The sequence below is a fragment of the Monodelphis domestica genome, chromosome 1, assembly GCF_027887165.1.
Source record: "Monodelphis domestica isolate mMonDom1 chromosome 1, mMonDom1.pri, whole genome shotgun sequence".
Classification (NCBI taxonomy): Eukaryota; Metazoa; Chordata; class Mammalia; order Didelphimorphia; family Didelphidae; genus Monodelphis; species Monodelphis domestica.
The window spans coordinates 175,736,358-175,758,033 of NC_077227.1; the positions used below are offsets into that span (position 1 = coordinate 175,736,358).

Here is a 21,676-nt window from a genome sequence, read left to right on the forward strand (position 1 = left end):
ACTTAAAACATATTAGGCTTCCTTTTAAAATTTTTTTTCCAGTTGTTAAACATCACCAGCACTTCTCTATTGTTGACTTAGACTGAGTTTGTAGTAAATTAAAATCTCTAGTTCTTCCTCAGATAGATGTTTGTCTATTTTATTTTGTACTAATAAATTTGAATTTTTGAACCCGAGTATAAAATTTTATATTGTTTCATCTTTCAGATTCAACCTAGCAATATCTTTTTGCATCCTATACTTATTTGCTACCCATCCTTCCAAGTCTTACCCAACCTGAAAATTTAATGAAAATGCCATCTATAACTTTATCAAAGTGATTGATGAAAATATTTTTAAAAGGAACAAATGCAGATCTCTGAGGTATTCCAACAGAGACTTCTCATCAAATTTATGATGAACCATTTAACTATTTTTGAGTCTGACAATTAATTCAATTAGCTCCAAATTTAAAAATTATTACTGTATAGTTCACATATCTGTTTATTTTCTACAATAATATTCAGAGATCCAAATAAAAAGGTAAGCTAAAATTTAGGTAATCTACATCTAACAACCTTAACTACTAGTTTGAGCAGCCTTTCAAATAATAATATAAGATTATCTCACCACATCCTATCCTTGATGTCATCGTGGCTATTAGAATCAATATTTTTATTGCTAAATATTCCTTGATCATCTTGTTTACAACATATTCAATATCTATCCTAGACCACCAGGAAGAGAAGTCAAACTCCTTGTCAAAACTCTAGTTTTCAGATTCAGTTCTCTTTCCTTCCTTGAAAATTGAAATAATATTTGCCCTTGTCCAGTATTTTAGTACCTTTCCATTTTTCCATGATCTATCAAATATTACTGACAATAATCTAGCAAACACATTTACCAGTTCCTGCAGCATTGGAGGATATGGGTCATTTAGACCAGAGGGCTCAAATCCATCAAGGTCAACTTGATTCTTTCTTACTACCAATAACTTAAATATAATTTAGAAATAATTAGAGGTAACAAAGATAATTTAATTGAAAAAATGTGAAAAGTAGTGATCATTTTTTCGGCATTTTAATCTTTGACCAAAATAGGGTGATGCTTGCAACAAACTCTTCCTCCTACATCAAGTTACTTGTATAGACAGTCTCTGGCTTGGCAAATGTCTTGTGGAATCAAGTGCAACAGGTGCTATATACTCACAGTGATGCTGTACCTGATTCATGTCTTGCTAGTTTCAGAGGGTCTTGCTAAAGGGAGAAGCCATTAACAATTTGCTGGGAGCGCATTAGCCAATTTATGGTTGCTATTAGCCTGTAAGCCTGGCATTTTTCATGATTTCCTCACAAGGATACCTACTAGTTTTGGAAGCCCCCTTCCAGGTGGGAAATATTTTCTCTTTTATTCTTAGAAATGCTCCAGACCAGACATAGGTAAGTTGCAGAAGCATTTGTGATGCTTAGAGGCAACTTCAGGAGCATGACAGGGAAAGAAAAATAAGTCATTGCATTGAGATAATGTATGAGAGGACTTCTCACAAGGCTTCTATTCTCTCCCTCTCTTTCTGAGTAAGCCTGAATAGCTTACAATAGGAATAAAGTCCTCAACATCCAGTAATATTTGCAACTTATCCTGCTTTTTAAATAGCTTACATAGATATAGGAAAATTCTGAGAAAACTATTGTTCTCTTATATATCTTAGTTAAGAACAGGGAAATGAGTCTGGAATTGCTCAGATAGATAAGAAAAAGCAGCACAGTTTCTTACTTGTCATGTTTTTCCTTTCCAGAGCCTTGGCTGGCTTCTTGTATGCTGAGGTGACACTATGTTCCCTAACACCAGCACCCTGAACACAAACTGAAACTCTGGATACATTTTTCTCATGGGACCATCTGTAACGATAAGGAAACATTTTCTAAAGGGTTTTATTCACAAAGAGAAATAGAAGATTCTTGAAATTTTAAGTTGGCTCACTTACTGAGAAAAGTTCACCAGAAATCAAACATAAATCCATTATCTTGTGACAGTATATCTCTCTCTGACTATAAGAAGTCAGTTATATTTTAGGACCTTTTCCATTTTCTTCTAAACTTCTTCCATTCAGATGATGTGGAAATCCCAAATATCTAAGTTTCTGCAAAGATAAACAATATTGTTCCTTACAATCAGACAACATCACAACTCTTAAATTCATAAATGAATGGAAATAGATATAACATATGAAATAGCTCTATCTTCCAGATCCAAGGAGTTTATTGCTGTTCAGTCATTTCAGTTGTGTCCACAACTTTGTGGCCCCACTTAGGATTTTTTTAGCAAAAATATTGGAATGGTTTGGCATTTTCTTTGTCAGCTCATTTAAAAGATGAAGAAACTGAGGTGAACAGGGATAAGTGATTTGCCTAGGACTATGGAGCTAGTAAGTGTCTGGGACCAGATTTTAACTCACAGAGGTGAATTTTCCTGATTCTAGGTGCAGAACTCTACCCACTGTGCTACACCTCCCTGCTCTCCAATTGTTGGCCTCCATAGTTAAAAAATTCCACTTTCTTCCATCACTTTAAATATAACAATGTTAATGGTTCTTGACAGTTGAATTCTACCCTAGCAAATGAAGTTTGTCCCTATTTTCAGGGGACCGTATCTTAAACATGATCTGTATTATGATAGAGTCTGAGAATAATTTTTATATATCTCCATTTTTTTCACCTAGCTGTTTCCTACTCAAGACTTAAGCCATGTTAACAATGGAGTATGATAGGAAATTACATGGATGCTGAAATTGACTGAATTTTCAATGAAAGCAGCTAGCAACAAAAATTGTCCCCAACAAGAATAGTTCATCCTAATGTATCTGGTGGTACTTTTTATTTTTATTTTATTCCATAATTTTTTAGATTTCTTTTTTCCTCAATTTCATGTAAAAACAATTTTAACATTCATCTAAAAGTTTTTGAGTTGCAAATTAGAAGGGAAACAGCAAACTAGAAAGAAAATCTTTGCAACAAATTCCTCCAACAAAGGTCTCATTTCTCTAATAGATAGAGAACTGAGTCAAATTTATAAAATATCATTCCCAATAGACAAATGATCAAAAGATATGAACAAGCAGTTTCCAGATGAAGAATGTCAATAGTTATATGAAAAAATGTTCTAAATAATTTTTGATTAAAGAAATGCAAATTAAAACTACTCTGTGGTATCATCTCATCCCTATCAGACTAGCCAATATGACAGAAAAATGAGACACTAATGCATTATTGGTGGAGTTAAGAACTGATCCAACTATTCTGGAAGGCAATTTAGAATTATACCCAAAGGATTATAAAACTCTGTATACCCTTTGATTCAATACCACTACTAAGTCTGTATCTCGAAGACATTTTTAAAAAGTGGAGAAAAAACATACTTGTACAAAAATGTTTAGAGCAACTCTTTTTGTGGTGGCAAAGAATCAGAAATTGAGGGGATGTCCAATAATTGGGGAATGGATGAACAAATTGTGGTTTATGAAGGTGATGGAATACTATTGTGTTATAATAAATGATGAAAAGGATGATTTCAGGGGGGGGAAAGCATAAAGATGTGTATACAGGAGCTGATGCCGAGTGAAATAAGCAATACCAGGAGAACACTATACATAGGAGAACACTATAAACAGAAGAACACTCTAATATCATATAATAGTGTATGATGATCAACTATAAAAGACTTTACTATCCTTAACAATACAATGATCCAGGACAGTTCTGAAGGATTCATGACAAAGAATGTAATCCATTTCTAGAGAAAGTATTATTGGCATCAGAATGCAGAACAAAACATACTATTTTCACTTTAGTTTATTTGTATTTTTACCTGGGGTATATTGAATTTATTGAGATTGTATTTATTTGTTTATTTGGTTTTATATGAGTATTGTCCTACAACTATGACCAATATGAAAATGTTTTTCATGATAATACATGTATAATCCAGATCAAATTGCTTACCATCTCTGGTAGGAGAGAGGGAAGGGAGAGAAGGAGATAATTTGGATCTTATAAGTTCAGAAAATATATGTTGAAAAATTTTATTTCACGTAATGAGGAAAATAAAGTATTAAGCTTAAAATGATGGTAAAAAGTGATTTAGAACACTTTTTCAAATGAGTATAGATGATTTTTATTTCATCATAAGAAAATTGTCTGTTAGTATCCTTTGACCATTTATCAATTGGAGAATGACTTTTTATAAATTTAACTTAGTTCTCTATATATTTGAGAAATGAGACCTTTATCCAAGATAATTGCTATATAATTTCCCCCCAACCTTCTGCTTTCCTTCTTATCTTGGTTTCATTGGTTGTGTTTATACAAAATCTTTTAAATTTAATATAACCAACATTACATTTTTTATATACTATAGTGTTTTCTATCTCTTGTTTGGTTATAAATTCTTCTGTTATCCATAAATATGACAAGTAAACCATTCCATTCTACCCTAATTTGCTTATGGTTTCACCCTTTATGTCTAAATCATCTACTAATGTTGACCTAATCTAGATATATGGTATGAGATGTTGGTCTGTCCCCAGTCTCTGCCATACCATTTTCAAATTTTCCCAACACTTTTTGTTAAATAGTGAGTTCTTGTCCCAGAAGTTTGGACTTTTTGATTTATTAAACACTAAATCATTATGCACCTTCTAAGCCTTCTTTTTCATATTGTCCAACCCCAAACTCAAAATTTAGGTTTCGAGAGGAGAGACTTAAATCAATGTCTTATTGGCTCTAAGGACAGTTCTCTGTTTACTATGACTTGCCACCTTGATTACATGTGTGTTTTAAAACCAAGGTCTCTGATTCCATTAGTATGGCTTTTCCTTCTACCCATGTAAATTACAGTCCCTTTAGCAGTGTCTAAGGACATATACAAAAGAGAAAACATTTGGTCCTATTCTCAAATGGATTGTAAACATCAAACACACACCCATACTCACCCAGTCAGCCTTTTCAACCCCATATGAAATCATTCAAAGCAATCAAAATATCCTTTAATAAAATCAAAATAAGGAAGAGGGATAAGGAAGACTTCTATAATTCTTGCTTCTGGTGAGGCTGAGAATTTTAGTTTAAGTGTTTTAAATTACAGTAGTGCTAAAGTTAAGTAAGTGTCTGACCTAAGTCCAACACCAATATGGTGAGCTCCCAGAAGTGGAGAGCCACCAGGCTGTTGAAGGAAACTGGTCTAGGTCAGAAAAATCGAGGTTAAATCTTCCATAGTCATCAGCATTTGACCATAAGCAACCTCTATACTCCCAGTCTGAGCAAGACAAGAAGGTACATTCTCACACAGAAGGAAGATATATAGATGAGAGAGAGAGAGAGAGAGAGATAAAGATGATAGATGATAGATGACAGGAAATATGTATATATATGAATAAATAAATGAACTAATGAATGAATAAAATTAAAATATTTGACTGCCTATCTGCAAAGGATGGGAAACTAGGTGGCTCAATAGATAAAGTGCCAGCTGGAATCAGGAGGACACGAGTTCAAATCTTACCTCAGATACTCACTAAGAGTGTGACCCTGGTTAAGTCAATTAAGCTCTGTTTGCTTCAGTTTTCTCATTTGTAAAATGGACTGGAGAAAAAAATTATTAACCATTCCAGTGTCTTTCCCAAGAAAACCTCAAATATGTGATCATGGACAGTCTGATACAAGCCTGCAGGTGAAAGATGAAGTGACTGAGGAAACCAACATTCAGTCTTCTGAGCATCGATTTATCAAACAATGCATGACAATTATCCAACAAATTGGGACAAGGCTCCTCATCATTTTAGAGCTAGACCATGAATATATAGGGAGATAGAGTTTTATACATTCATAACAATTAATTGAATAAGGTGAATTAATTAAAAGCAGACAATGTACCTTAGGTAATTTTATTTCTAATTGGGGAAAGACTAGGGACTTTCCAAGTTGAGAGGAAAAACAAACAGTAACAATTTCCTGAATTCAGGAAAGGAGCATCCCATTCCTCCTCAAGTATCTGTAAACAATCAAAGGAATATGGAAACAATAATTGATCAGACAGGGCCAATTTTCAGATAAGACATATGGATTGCTTGAAATATACAATTGTGACAAAATCTCTTGCATCAATCTTAGGATCTGACTGCTCTTTTGGTCAATATAACCTATGTTTCTGGTTAGGGTTCTCTAAGCAGCAGGTATAGGTGGTCCAGTTTCCCAGTTCCATAGGGCTGAATTTAAACTATTCTTTAAGATTTTCTCTCCAGTTCTCATAATAGCATAAAGTTTCTCACAAGACAAAATTTAGACTAGACCCATAATTAAATAGAAAGGGAATTAAGCTAACTGTAGAAATGAGTCACAAAATAGTCAGTGTGGTTCACTCAATTGCCTCAACTCCTACTACCATTTACTGTCCTAATATCCTCAAATCTCTCACAACAGTTCAAGAGGTAGATAAAGAGGGTGAATGCAGGCCAGAATTCTTAATTTATGAAAATATGATACAATGTAAAGAAAACTGAAATTAGAGTAAGAAGATCGGGGTTTAAATTCTTGTTCTGTCACTCATTTTCCTTGTGACCTCAGGAAAATCACCTCTCTCTGTCTCTGTCTCTCTCTGTCTCTCTGTCTCTGTGTCTCTGTCTCTGTCTTTGTGTCTCTGTCTCTGTCTCTCTGTCTCTGTCTTTGTGTCTCTGTCTCTGTCTCTCTGTCTCTGTCTGTCTCTGTCTGTCTGTCTGTCTGTCTGTCTGTCTGTCTCTCTTTCTCTCCCTATCTCTATCTCTGTCTGTCTGTCTATAGTAAACTCTGGCCAGAGATAGGCTGTTACATGATTCTAGAGATACCATGAGGAATATGGGGAACTTCTTCTCTAATGCCAATAGTTCAAGTCTCCACTGATTATATTTTTTCCCCAATGATAACCACCACTGAATATCTATAACTCCAGTTCTATTTAACCAGTTAACATCAATTAGTTTTTAGAAAGGGATATTTACTTTGAAGATACAGTAAGAACAAAAGTATGACTCCTATCCTCTCAACTCCACCCCCACCTCCACACACACAGTTATATGCAATTTAATCCTCTCTGGGAAAAGCCATAAGCTAATCTCAAACAGTTTACTAATTCTAGTTCCTCATTATCTCCCTTCTCTACATCCTAGCACAATCTTAGAATATCTCTAGTTACATAGTGCTTAGATTATTGCAATAGCTTCCAAGTACCTAGAACCTCTACTTTCCTTTAATCTGTCCCTTACCCTGATGCCAAAACTATCTTGATAAACACAGATCTGCTATTGTCACTCCTGCTTAAAATCATTTGGTTAGGGGAATCTAGGTAGCTCAGGAGATTGAGAGCCAGGCCTAGAGATAGGAGGTGCAGGGTTCAGATCTTCTTCCTAGGTATGTGACCCTGGACAAGTCACTTAACCATCATTGTCAAGCCTTTACCGCTCTTCCGCTTTGGAACCAATACACAGTATTGATTCTAAGACAGAAGATAAGGGTTTCAAAACATTTTTTGTCATTACTTTTTGTCTATCAAGTAAAATTTTAACTCCCCTTTGTGCTGCAAAAGGGCTAGTATAATGTGGTACCACTTTGCATTTTAAACTCTGTCTCCAAGTAGTCTCTTCCATTTATTCTATACTCTAGGCAATCTGAAGTGTTCCTGATACCTGCCCCTCATTTCCCTTACTTAGTACCTTTTGCCTTACCCTTTCCTTGCATAGAATGCCTGCCTCTTCCCAATCCTCTTTCACCTATTGAATTCCTATCTGTTCTTTAAATTCTAACTCAAATGATACTTATTCAATAACACCGTCCACAAGCTCCCTGGTCTGTATTATAGTGGTTTGTGCATGAACCGCATCCAATTATTCACCTCTAAACACCATTAGAACAGGGGAAAACATCTCATCTAAACATTGCATCTCCCCTACCATATAACAAAGGGAGTGGTTTTTAAAATGTTTGTGGAATTAAGTGGAATTTGAGATCAGATACCTGGATAACAAACCCACAAACACGTCATATCTAATTCATCACAAATTGTTAACACTGGGACCCAAATGAATTAATTTGACTGTGTACATGTTTATCTGCCTCATCCTTTGATTGTAAACCTCTGGTAAAAGGCTAAGCATACATCTATGGGTTGCTGAAAATGATGAAAAACTTACCTTTTCCTTCTCTATAACATTCCTAAACAAAGCAAGAAAATTCATCCTTGTCTAAAAGGCAAGGATTCTCTGTTCAACTAAGTCACAGGCCACATATCTTCTGAATACCCTGGCTGACCTAACATATACATTTGAGAGGATAATAAAGTTCTTGAGTGAAAACTGAAGAGAGCTAAAGAAAATAGATCAATCCCTTCATATTTGAGTGTTTTAGTACCCATAGAGAGGTATTTGTAATTTCTGAAAAATAATCAATAAATGATTGGTCACCAAAGGCCAGTCACTACTTTGCCTAGAGAAGAGGAGAGGCTTGTCTGCGATACCTAGGAAATAAGTACAACTGGTCTGAGAGAAGCTTCCTCAAAGGGAAGTCTATCTAGGTGCTGCCAGATGATGCTCCTGAGGGTTTCCATGGAGATACTTTGATTGAAATTGGCTTATAAATTTAGGAATTTCCTTATTCAACAATAGACAATTTAACTAGGATAGTCATTTCTAAAAGGTAGTTGCCATGCCATCTCTTTGTTCTGTTCAATGAAAAACCTATTGATGTGTAGAAGACTGGGCAATGCCCTTTGATGATGGTTAATGATGGTAGGGGAAATCTCAATAAAAAGAAATAGTGGGAGAATCCATCAGCATTCTGAGTATAAAATGACATGATGTCTTCCCTTGTTTTCCTCAAAAGGAAAAACTTTCAATTTCTTAAGGAGCAGAATCTTCAGTCCCTACGAGTATCTTCCCAATGGCCCAAAGTTTGCCAAGCATCAAAACAAAACAATTCTTTGAATGACAGTAATCAGGGTCAGGTAAATGAAAGTTCAGGAGAAATATTCAGGTGATTTGATGAGAAAAGGCAACACATCATTGTCTCCTTTCTCCCTGGCCAGAGATTCAGTCTTTTTCTACCCCACATATCATTTATATACTAACCTGCATCTATAGGTTAATGTAAGTTCCTATTTTTTTTTTTTTCAGAACGGATGGGGGAGTAGCAAAGCTTAAAGAAAGCATTAGAAAAACTTTGTAGGAGTGGGACATGAACAGTTGTCAATCTGTCTCCCACAGAAACCACACATGCTATTCTGGGTCAGCCATATCTCTTGTCTCCAGTGAGTCTGCACCATAACTAGTCATATGCACGGAACACAGCTCAACCCTGAGCTTTGGAGAAGACCAGAAGAAACTCCCACAGAGGGAGAGTTGCCAGTATGCTACTCTGCAGCCTGCTCTGGATGATCACAGCCTCCATATGCCTGGGTAAGGACCCAGAAATGGGAACCAAGCCATCTCACAAGGATCTAGGGACTGGGGAGATCAGCAACTGCTTGGGTGGGTCATAGGCTTTGGATTGGTAAGCAGTTAGAGGAACATGAAGAAAATTCCTTCTGCTTATTTCCAATGACTTCAACCTAAACCTAGTCTTTCCATAAGTCATATTAAGGGATGAAATCTTTTCTTTTTCCTTACACAGAGTGGAGCATGGCTGATTCGGTCACTCAAAGCTCACGAGCAATAACTGTTCAGGATGGGAAATCTGTGAGCCTGGATTGTGCGTATGATACCAATGAAGCCTATTATGCTTTGTACTGGTACAAACAATCTCCTAATGGAGAGCTTATTTATATCATTTACCAATATTCTCAATCCAATAGTAGAAAAAGTGGCAGATATTCTGTGACCTTCCGAAAATCAGACAGAACCATCACCCTCAACATCTTGTCCTCACACCTAAAAGATTCAGGGATATACTTCTGTGGTCTCAGACGAATGGCACAGTGAATTAATTGAGGGACAAGCTGTACAAAAACCCCAACATGAGACCCCCCCCTTCATCTGCACTCTTATTGCAGCAGCTCAGAGAACAGACCTTAATTATGCCCCAGAGGGGATGCAGATGGGAAAGATGAGGTTTTAGAGGGGCACAGTGGTGGGATGTGAAAAGGAAACTGTTGACAGTTCTAGGAAAAACACTCCCACAGACTTCTAAGGTAAGGATGATCATTGAGTAGATAAAGGCATTTAGTAAAATGCTAAAAGAAACTAAAAGACTGCTGCCCTAGTAGATGAATCCAAATAATTTGTTGTTTGCAGAAGGCTTTTACAAACACAGCAGACTCTTCTAGATCTTTGTATTGGATTGGCCCTTAAGATATATGGACCTTCTCTGTGTGACAAGGAAATCACTTTAAAAGACTGATATATATTAATTTAAGGTCGCCAAGGAATTCAGCTATGTAATTCCTAAATGAAAACTCAAGCCAGCAGTCAACCTTTTATGGAGTTTAATTATAAACAGGAGGAAGAAAGGAATTAGAGATAGAGAGAGAGAGGGAGAGAGAAAGGGGAGAGAAGAGAATAGGGCTTAAATACCCCTTCTGTTTAGGCTGGGCCAAAAGGCCCAAGCCCTTAGATAGCTGGGGCAAAGAAAGGAGATCAGTCCCTATTACTCACGTGACCAAAATGGAGAAACAGTCTCAGTGGCCTCCACCTCCAGCTTCCTTCAGAGCAAGCTTCTCAGAGCACCTCTCCAACCACTCAGAGCCAAAACTCTCCAACCACCCCTCAGTCCTCAGACCCCTCTATCTTTAAGGAAACCATCCAAGTTCCCTCCCCTCAGTTCTCACATCTATCAATCACTGTCCATGTCTCCCTGTGCCAATGGTGGCTCTAGCTTAACCCAGGACCCCCCAGAGGTCTGTGGCTTTGCACATGTCTGTTGAAGGTCATATTCTCGAATAATTAAATCTTGATCTTTTGCTACAGCCCTTCCTAAATCCTGTTACCCTGAGTAGGGTAGAGATTGGAATAATTAAATTTTGATCTATGCTGCAGCCCTTCCTAAATCCTGTTAGGACTGAGTAGGGTGGAGATTGCAATTTCCAAGACCTGGTTCTGTCATTCCAAGTATCTCCATTGTATCAATTCTAAAATCAATCATGACTCAAAGAACTTCTTGTTCTATGCTTAAGCATAGGTCAAAGCCTTTTCCATTGTTCAGCAAAAGGTTTCTGTCCTAAAGTAATCTTAAGAAGGGAGGAGGAGGAACCTCCCATGCCAATGGGGTTCACATTCCAATAGAGTTCCCACTCTCAATAGGAAATTTTTCAAGTATGAAATTTCCCAATGGTGAAATTTACAACGTTTATTAGCCTAAGAAATTTTAAGGTTTACATCTGGATCTATTCCTCTCCAGGCTTCCTTCCTCTCTATCAGGAGGAAGCTAAGGGGTGTATTGGATAGAGCACTAGATCTAGAATCAGGAAGAGCTTAGTTCAGATTTGGCCTGAGACATTTATTAGTGGTGTGGCTTTGGATGAGTCACTACTTGTCTCAGTTTCCTCATCTGTAAAATAAGCTGGAGAAAGAAATGTCAAATCATTTCAGTATCTTTGTCAAGAAAACCCCATGAACTTTGTCTATTGTGATCATGTAGCATCAGATACATCTGATCAAAAATGGACCTGGCTCCATTTTAAGTTCTGGGGATACAAAGAAAAGCAAAAGCCAATTTTTTGGCTCAATATCTAGAGGGAGAGATAACTTAGAAATACTTCAACAAACTATATGAGAGAAATCACAGAAATAATCAACAGAGGGAAGGCACTAGGATTAAAGGGGATGAGGAGAGGCTTCTGTAGAAGGTGAGGTTTTAGCTGAGACTTGAAGAAGGCCTAGGAAACCAAGAGGCAGTGATGAGGAGGGAGAGAATTCTGGGTGTGGGGGATGGCCAGTGAAAATGCCCAGAGTAAAAATATGGAGTGTGTTCTTTGAAGGACACCAAGGAGGCCATTTGTCCCTGACTTGCACAGCACATAGTAAGAGAGAAGGGCAGAAGGAATGAGAGGAATTTAGGTTATAAGAAGTCTGGCAAGGGCTTTAGATATCCAACAGAGGATTTTATGTTTGACCCTGGAGGTGACAGGGAGCCACTGGAATTTATTGAATAGAAGGATGTCATGATTAGATCTACTCTTTAGGAAGTTCAATTTCAGGCAGCCTGGAGGGTGGATTGGAGTGGGGAGTTGAGGCAGGGAGGTGGGAGGAGAGTGGAGAGGTAGGGAAACCAGGAAAAGCCTCTTGTGGAAAGTGAGATTTGAGTTGAGTCTTGAAGGAAGCCAGGGAAGGTGAGAGACAGAGCTTAAAGGGAGAGTATTCTAAATATGAGGGATGTCTAATGCATAGATACAATCAGGAGATGGGTTATGTTGTGTTGAGGAACAGTAAGTAGGCCAATAGAATTGGATGCAAGGAGGAGTGGAAAAAGTAAAAGATTGAAAAGATAGGAAAAGGTCCTGTTGTGAGGGACTTTAAAGATCTACATATTTGAACCTAGGGAGCTACTAGAATGGATTAAATATAGGAGGAAGAAGTGACATGTTTAGGAAAATCACATTAGTCTTAGTAAAATCACTTTAGCAGCTGAATAGAGAATGAACTGGGGAGTGAATTGGGGAGAGACTCAAGGCAGAGAGGCCCCTTTTCAAGAAAAATCAGGATCAAAGGCTGAAATGTAATCTTTCAGCTATCCTTTCTTAGGGAAACTAACCAATTCATAAATGTAAAGCAGGGTAATTAGGTAGATGAGAGACCTCTCTAAGGTACCACTGGGGCCATCGAATAAGAAACCTCTAAACTAAAAAATGACCTCATAGAATAACTGAGTTACATCTGTTACATAAGAATGACATTGGCATGAACACATCTGATGATCAGCTTTAGCCTATATGGAAAGGAGTGTGAATTAATGACATGGAAATTCTGTTTACTCTTCTGGGGCAACACCAGTGCCTCTGTCCCCTGGATCCCTGTCAGGCACAAATAAGAGGGCTGAGCCCTGGGCTTCAGAGCAAAGGAACAATCCTTTAATACAGGAACTTGTCATTCTCTAGGCTGCTGTGGACAACAACCATTTCCATCCGTCTTAGCAGTGATAGTCCTCCAAATGAGCAGACAATCATTTAGGGACTCTAGGGTTGCACAGGCAGGCAGATGGATGGATGGATCAAAAGCTTGGGGCCTTTCAGAGGCAAGAGAATAAGGCGAAAGGATGATTTGCACTTAAACAAACCATGTTTTTTGTTTTTTGCTTTTGCTTAAAGGGCCTAAATTACTCCTATCCTTTGAGTCAGAGATAACAATGCCAAGTGTATATCCAAAGCAGCTCAAAAAATAGAAAGAACGATACTACATAGTAGAACATTTTGTCGTAATAAAAAAATTGGAAACAAATTAGATGCCCATTGATTGGAAAAAGGCTGAACAAATTAATGCAATGGAATAATGCTGAGTCATGGGAAACAAGTTAAAGAAAGTACAGTAGAACATAGAGGTTGATGCAAAGTGAAGTAGAACCACATTAACTACAATAATTTAAATAGACATTGAGGAATAAATCCCCACATTGAGCATTTGTTTAATAATAATGATCAAGATGGGGGCCAAGAACAATTGAGAAAATGTACTTCTCTGCCTTCATTACAGAAGTAGGATATGGAATATTGTGCTTATGTAAAACACAATTCATCTATTGGTGCTTTGACTGTATTTATTATTTGATATTTGTTACAAAGGAAAAATCACTTGGAAAAAGAATGGGAAAGGATATATTAAAAATCAATGTGATTAGAAATCAAAATAAGTCAATAGCAAAAACTTTTAGTTTGCTTTTAGTACTTTAATATATCATCTTGTTGGAACCTCACAGAAACCACATGAGGTAGGCATTATTATTAGCTCCATTTTACAAGTTCAGAAACAGACTCAGAGAGATTAAATCATTTGTCCTGAGTCTTGCAGCTAAGAAGTGTCTGAGGTGGGATTTGAACTCAGATCTTCTTGGCTCTGGTGTTTAATCCACTGGGCCTACCTAACTGCCAATAAAACACAATAATATTTTAAAAATAAAATAAGGAACGATTATTCTTACCCATGACATACTAATATTCCACTCATAACTTTCTGTCTTGACCAAAATGTTTCTAGTTGGGGATGAGTGGTTATCTAGGCCATACTGGACTCCACAAGGCTACAGATTTGCTCAAGACTTGGAGTCTAACTCAAGACGTCAGTGACTACCATATCATAAAGACTTATAAGTCATTCCCTAAAAAAGAAAACATTTAATAGATAGAATAGGAGAAAGAAGGGGAAGGGAACAAGCATTTATTAGATAACTATTAGGTGCTAGGCACTGTCCTAAGAATTTTACAAATATTATTTCATTTGATCATTACAAAAATGCTGGGAGTTAGGTACTATTATGATACCTATTTTACAGATGTGAAAACTGAAACAAGCAAAGGTTAAGTGGCTTGAGTAGAATCATGAAGCTAAAATAAGTGTATGAGGTCAGATTTGAACTCGGGTTGGGAGCACTCTATTGCCTAAGCCATCTAAATGCCTCAAAGATTGGCACTTTTATTCTCTTTATTATTTAATCTTTAATTACAAAGTAAAGATCACTTGATAGAAGAATGGGAAAGTATATATTAGGCATCCTCCCCACAGAGTGCAAAAAGAAAAGAAAATGTTGGCATCCAAGAAACAAAGGCCTCAGGGAGAAGTTTTCTGGCCTGGCCCTCTTCTTGTTTCTCCTACTTAATGGGCTAGTTCTAAGAAGAAAATTGAATGTTTGCTTATTGTTGCCTCCATATGGCTACAGTCTCAAACTTCAGAATATCTCTTTCACTGTAACCCAAACAATTCCAATCAGCAAAAAATCTATTATTATATCAACTGTCTAGTTGTTAGGGATGCAATTTTTTAAAATGGCACAGTAACTACCCTAAAAACACTCACAGTGTTTACAGCATGTACATAGATAAGTATAGTGCCAGTTAAAATGTGATTGTAGGAAAAGCAAATTACTGACGAAATTCTCTGGGGAAATCTGAGCAAAGCTCAGATCACTAGCTAGAAAGGAACTTTCCAGTTATATTCATCAATCTCCCCATTTTACAGATAAGGAAAATGAAGATGAGTGAAGTGAATCCATCAAGATCATTACTACTATGTAGCCTACCTATGATCTGAATCTAGGTCCTACCAACTCCCAAGTCCGCCATACTATTCTTAGCAAGTATACTCCAGGTTCTCTATTCCAGAGTATGCCAAGCTATATCTCCATCCCCATCCCCAGATTTGTAGTAGTGCCAGTGAGGGTTTGGTATGTCTCTCCTCTAATAATATTGGCTCTCTCCTCATTCCAGTGTTTCCCCCTGCTACTAGCCACAATTAACTAGCACTCCAGTACCATTTAAACAATTAACATCATTAAATTTTTGCAAAGGGAAACTGACTTCAAATTTATAGCAAGAAAAAAGTACAAATACACATGTGGAAGTCACATTCACTTTTATGTTGTCATGGTTCCTGGAAAGAATGTGATAGTACTTTATACTATTTCTACATAGCACTGGTACCATTAACTTCATGTCTAAATGTGGCATTGCTGCCAGGTGATTCTTCATCTCAGTTTCCACAGGGCTTACTCAAGGCATTGATGCTGGGCTGTTTATGGACCCAATTCTGTACTCCTCATTCTCAGGTGGCTTGCTTCCTTGACCTTTTGAAACAAGATTATGGTTTTCAACTTTCTTTGCCTAAGTGAAAGAGCAAATACCAAGGCAAAGAACCAAGGTCCACCATGGGACAAATGTAGGCTGGTCTGAGGCATCTGACTTTATAGCATTAGCTCATAAAACTGTCAGCAAGAAAGAAATCACATGAAGATTGGGATAAACCAAAAGTTATGGAATAAATCAAATAATATCTTTTGAATACACCCCATGCTGATCTAAAGTTTCCTTCTCACTATGAGGTTTGCATATTATAACTTGAAAGAGAATATCTATGTATGTTATAAAGTCCTTTCAAGATACTTACATAATATATCATCATGATTTGCCAAAAAGCAGCCTCCACAGCCTTTCAGGGTTTTAACAGGTGATTATATGGGATGTACTCTGAGCATACTCATAAAGCCAGGGTCAGTGGCTGTCGCCACCCCCTTTTCCAATTATGTTTTTCATTATACCATAAAGAAAATATTTTCAGCTATGAACATCAAGGAAAGTTTCCCAGAGAAGACAATGCCTCATCTCCTCTGTGAAGGAAGAAAGTTTCTGAAAAGTACAGATGCCAAGGAATGGTTTGTAGACATGGCCTACAAAGATGCCCTTGGGTAGTATATGATCATTCCTTTTCAGTACCTTGCCCTTTCATCAATCTGCATATATAAGATTAGTCTCTCTAGGCAGATTACTCTCAAATCTATCTATGCATCCCTACTCCCTACTCCAATTCTTCATTACCATCTACTAGCTTGACATTTCCATCTAGGTGTGCCATAGGAATTTCAAACTAAAACATCCAAAGCAGAATTTATAACCTCTCCTTCTATACCTTCTCAGGACCCTCAAATTCAATATCTCTTTCTAACTTCCCTATTTTTTTCTGAGTTACTGTTGTTATTTGTCCTTCATTTACAAAACAAACCTATGATATCAAGGGGGGAGGGGGGAATATCTTGACTTTTGCACAAAGAACTGGACTTAAGTGAAGCAGTTGTACAAAGTCATCAACCTCACTCTCGTCCAAAGTCAAAGTCATCAAAGTCCAGTGGCAAGACAAAAGTCAGGAAGATTGGTGGGGTCTCAGGATGCAATGGATGCCTTAGGCATCTTCAATATCTGACCAAGCTCTAAGGGTTCCACAGTGCCTGCTTCAGGCACCTTCATGACCATTGGAGCAAATTGTTCTCATCTCCTGCCCATTCCATTAGAGAAGTCTTCACATGCTTAAGGTAGACACTCTTCTAACTCACCTATGATTTTGTGGCCCATCAGCTGTCCTCAACCTGGTTTAGCCCATTTGTCAAGATGGTTTGCCAGTGTGGTTAACTATATCTCTTATCATTCATATTCAAAGACTCAGAATCATTTGCAACTCTTTATTCCTCCTCATTCTCTCTTCCATATCAAACCAGTTACCAGATTAATTTATATCTCTTCCCTTCTCTTCACTGACTTTGTCCTGCCATCTTCAAGTCCTCATCATTTCTCATATGAACTATAACAATTGTCTCCTAATTTAATTTTCAGCTTCCATCTCTCCCCTCTCCAATCAATTCTCCACAAAGATGCAGAATATATATATATATATATATGTATATATATATATATATATATATTCCTAAAGTACAGTTCCAACCATGCCACTGTCCTGTTCAAGAAGCTTCAGTAACTTCCTATTACTATGGGGACAAAACACAGATTCCAATATATGGCCTTTAAAGCCCTTCTCAGTCTTGGTCCAATATATATTTCCTGAATGATTATTCACTACTCTTCCTCAATTATCCCCTATTCCTCTGTTGGATGTAAATTCTGTCTCCTTTCCTTTTTTGTTATTATAGGCTATAAAGCAAAAACATAAACAGTTTCAAAGAAGAAACAGTGACTTAGAACTTAAGCCAAGAAAGAGGAAGAAAGACACAAAAGAAGACAGGCAATGAGATAATAGATCATAAGGAAAGGCAGTCAGCAAGTCATTTAGAGGGAAAGAATGCTAGTTTGAGTATGAAGAATGAGGATGGTTCAAGAGAATGACTAGAAAACAGAGACACTACTGATGCTTCTACCTTCTTCAAATAATACTTTCCTACATAGTTAGAAATTAGATCAGATAGTAGAAGGATGGTACCCAGGCCATTTATCTTTTCATTTCATATTAGGCTACACTCCTTGGGATTTCTCCATCATGCACCAGTGATCTCTTAATCCTAAAAGATTCCTTCATCATTGAAAGTACTTCCTGCCCTTGGGACCCCTCCCTGTGATTAGAAGACTTTTCCTAGAATCTCAATTTAAGGAATGTACCCAGATCAGCCCATCTCTTCATTTCTCTCTAGGCTTCAGTGGACACATAGCATAGTGCATGGCACATAGTAACTGACAGACATAGCACTCAGGAAATTATTTCTCGCCTCTTCAAGCAAACATCCAAAAGAGGGCAATGTTTTCCAAAACAGTACATCAAGTGTGATTGTCTGTTATAAATTTCTTAGTACCAATTCTGCCTCCTCTGTCTTCACTTCACTCCCAAACTGTGAAGACAATGAAGAAGGGTGAGATCACACATTATTAAACCACCCTTGGAGATAAAAAGAAAGGAGTTTAGGCAAAATTAGGAATATTAATAGTTGTGTCTGACTCTTTTTCTCCTGATAGAAAAGGACTTGGAAGAGAAGGATAGGAGCTAAGTAGAAAAGTCTAATTTGACATTCACTTCCTCACGATTGGACCAGCTATGATTTTTGCTCCAACATCTGTGATTGGAATCTTGTTATTTTTTGGTGAGAACAATGACTCTAAGAACACTGAATATTTTATTTTTTCAATTTAGTGGTATCTTTAACCTCTTTGTTTTTCTTAAATGAATTCAATGATTAGAATTTTCACTGTAACTAAATCTTTTATTTTTCAGAGGGCAGTTATGGAGACTCAGTGATGCAGACAGAAGGACATGTCACCCTTCCTGAGGGAGCACCATTCACACTGAACTGCTCTTATCAGACCAGTGGGGTACCTTACCTCTTCTGGTATATCCAATATCCCAATGAAGCTCTGAAACTACTCCTGAGAGAAACATCAGGGAAAGACCAAGAGAAAGACAACAATGGATTTTGGGCCAAAAAGATAAAGGAAAAATCTTCCTTCCACCTGGAGAAAAACTCAGTCCAAATGGGAGATTCTGCTGTGTATTATTGTGTTCTGAGTGACACAGTGATGAAGACTGTAGGGGGAGCTGAACACAAACCCTGAGAGTGATTCCGACTCTCACCAGCCCTGGGAGAGTTTTATTCTCTCTCCAACATACCTAATTTTTTAACTACCCTGCTGATAAACTGGACAGCTAGGTGGTATAGTATCAGTAGAGTGCTGGACCTAGAGTCAGGAAAACTCATCTTCCTGAGTTCAAATCTGTCCTTGAACACTTACTCTTTATGGAGCCCTGAGTAACTCACTTAACCTTGTTTGCCTCTGTTTCCTCATTTGTAAAATGAGCTAGAGAAGGAAATGACAAACCATTCCAGTATCTTTGCCAAGAAAACTCCAAAAGCAGTAAAATTTTGGAGACAGCTATAAAGACAATAATAATATCATTGGAAAAAAGATTAATCATGCTGCCCCATTAGGACTGGTGCACTTGAGACTAGAAAAAGGTGTCAAAGAGTGTTGAATACTCAGAGCCTTGGTCTCTGGGATAATTCCTACTCTCAGGCATGGACTTTTTTTTTTTCTTACCATGGTACTTGATGTTCTTTAGAAATCATCCATCAAAAGGATTCTCTCTTTCTCTTCCTTAAAGTGAAATATATGAATATGAAATTCAAATAGCTATAAGTAGAAATAATTCATTAGGGACAGAGGAAAATCCTGGGAATCTGACTATAGACTGTTAGAGCTGGTGCAATCCTTGGTGTCCCATGCTCTTATTTTACAGATATAAAGGAAGAGGCTAGGACAAGTAAAGAAGTAATTTGTCTTAAAGGTCAGTCAGACAGAGGTCACTTGACAAGCACTTTGGCACTATAGGAAAAAATCTAGATCTGAGTTTCAAACTTGATATCTATGTAACTGTCGCCAACCTTCCTAGACTCAGTTTCCTCATTTGTAAAATGGAAATAATGGTGCTCATGTTATGTACCTCACTGAAATGCTATGAAAAAAGTACTCTGTGAACATTACATTTATTGTGAAAATATTATTTATATGGAAATTAGAAGTAGTAGTAGCAGAATGGGTACAAGAACTGGGATCTTTCTAGTTCTTATCCAGTACTTTTCCTTATACACCATGCTTCATGTTACACATTCTATGTTGAATGGAATAAATTAAAAGCATCCTACCCTCACATTCCCTTCAAAAATCTCTTCCATTTAACAATTAGTTTCCCTTTTCCAATGTCAATGTTTCAGATATTCCATCCTTCACTACCCAGTGGTATACTTTTTTCTTCTATATCTTTTCTCTCTTCTATGCCGGCCTATAAAATACCTGCAACAAGAGAACACTGGAGATATCTGTAAAGTTGCCCCCATGTTCCTTGTCTTTAGATTTTAAGAAATTTCTTAAAAGAAACATGAGACTCAGAACTTTATTTTCCTTATCCAAAGTGAATAGCTCTTTTATTAGTCATTCCCATAGGACTTTTTTTTAAAGGTGGGATTTTTTTTTTTACACAAGATTTATTCTTTCATACTATCTTTGATGTTTTCATGGGGAATTCAGCTTCCCCTAGATAAGAAACACAATTTCATGAACTGAATATCAGGGAACTCCTAAAAGTCCCTTGTTGTTTATTGTTTATGATTTCTCATGCTGCCTGGCTTTTAAAAAAGTTTCTAAGCTTGTTCAGATCTTTGGGAAATAATTAAATTAGATGGATTAATAGGAAGAAAAAAAACTTTCCCATAAGCTTCTGCTGCTTCAAATTACTTTCATGTTCTCCTTGCCCTTTACCTTCTATTCCACTCTTACAGCAGTATCGGTACCCCCAAATCTTATTATAATTGCCTCATATTCAATAACTTTCTACCATCTATTAATAAATGATGGAGGCAGTGTTGCTGAGTAGAAAGAGCCTGATTCTGGAGTCAAAGAACCTGGATTCTAATGTATCTCTGAGCCTTACTACATGTGTTACCTTTCAAAAAATCCCTTAATCTTCCTGAGTATCTGTTTTTCTCATCTGTAAAATAAAGAGGGTTGGGCTAGTAGGTTTCTAAGGTCACTTCCATCTCTAAATCTGTGGTCTTATGATCTATGAAATTATAGAATCAATTAATTCTCTCTAGCACTAATTTGCCTCCTTTCCCACCATTCCACATTTCCAGAGACTATATGTTCCCAAGACTTCTAAAAATCTTATCAAGTTCTCCTTCTAAAGCACCATTCATAGCCTAAGGGATAGAGTAAAATTCATAGATTGTCTTTAAGAGGAAAGGAGGAGAACTTGGATACAAGCTCTAGGGAGAAAGATTCTGGAAGGAGAAGAGAATATTGGGAGTTGACTATTTTTACCTGTTACTCCTGACCTGGATTTCCACTAAACCTAAAGGAGGAATCTTTGCTCTGGCATCCCCTGGGAAGAACTAATTTTGTGGAAAGGTTAGGGATTCCTGGGTTGGAGAATTTGCCTTGGAGTAGATTGCCTTTTCCCTGGAGTATGGAGATCCACCAGTCTGAGAGTTACCAGTCAGAGACCAATTTGGCTAAGGTAATTCCAAGGATTTTGTCACCTGAGACTCTGGGTTATCCAGGAAGCCAAACCCAGGCTTGAGAGAGGATTCAAGCTACTAGTGAGTCCTGTCTCCTTAGCCTTCTTAAAGAGAATCTTGGTAGTTAGATTAGCAGGTAGTCATATAGCATTTAGGTTTTTAGGTAAGAACAGGGAGTGTACAGGCAGAGCCTACAG

The 21,676-nt window shown here is 37.2% G+C and overlaps 1 gene segment (V, D, J or C); it reads left to right on the forward strand.

Annotated features, from left to right (window-relative positions):
• Positions 1–9,213: 9,213 nt before the first annotated feature.
• On the forward strand, positions 9,214–10,036 carry LOC103096204 (T cell receptor alpha variable 14/delta variable 4-like). The segment is given in 2 exon segments: positions 9,214–9,454; positions 9,669–10,036. Coding segments are annotated over 2 exon segments (357 nt in total).
• The last annotated feature ends 11,640 nt before the right edge of the window (positions 10,037–21,676 follow it).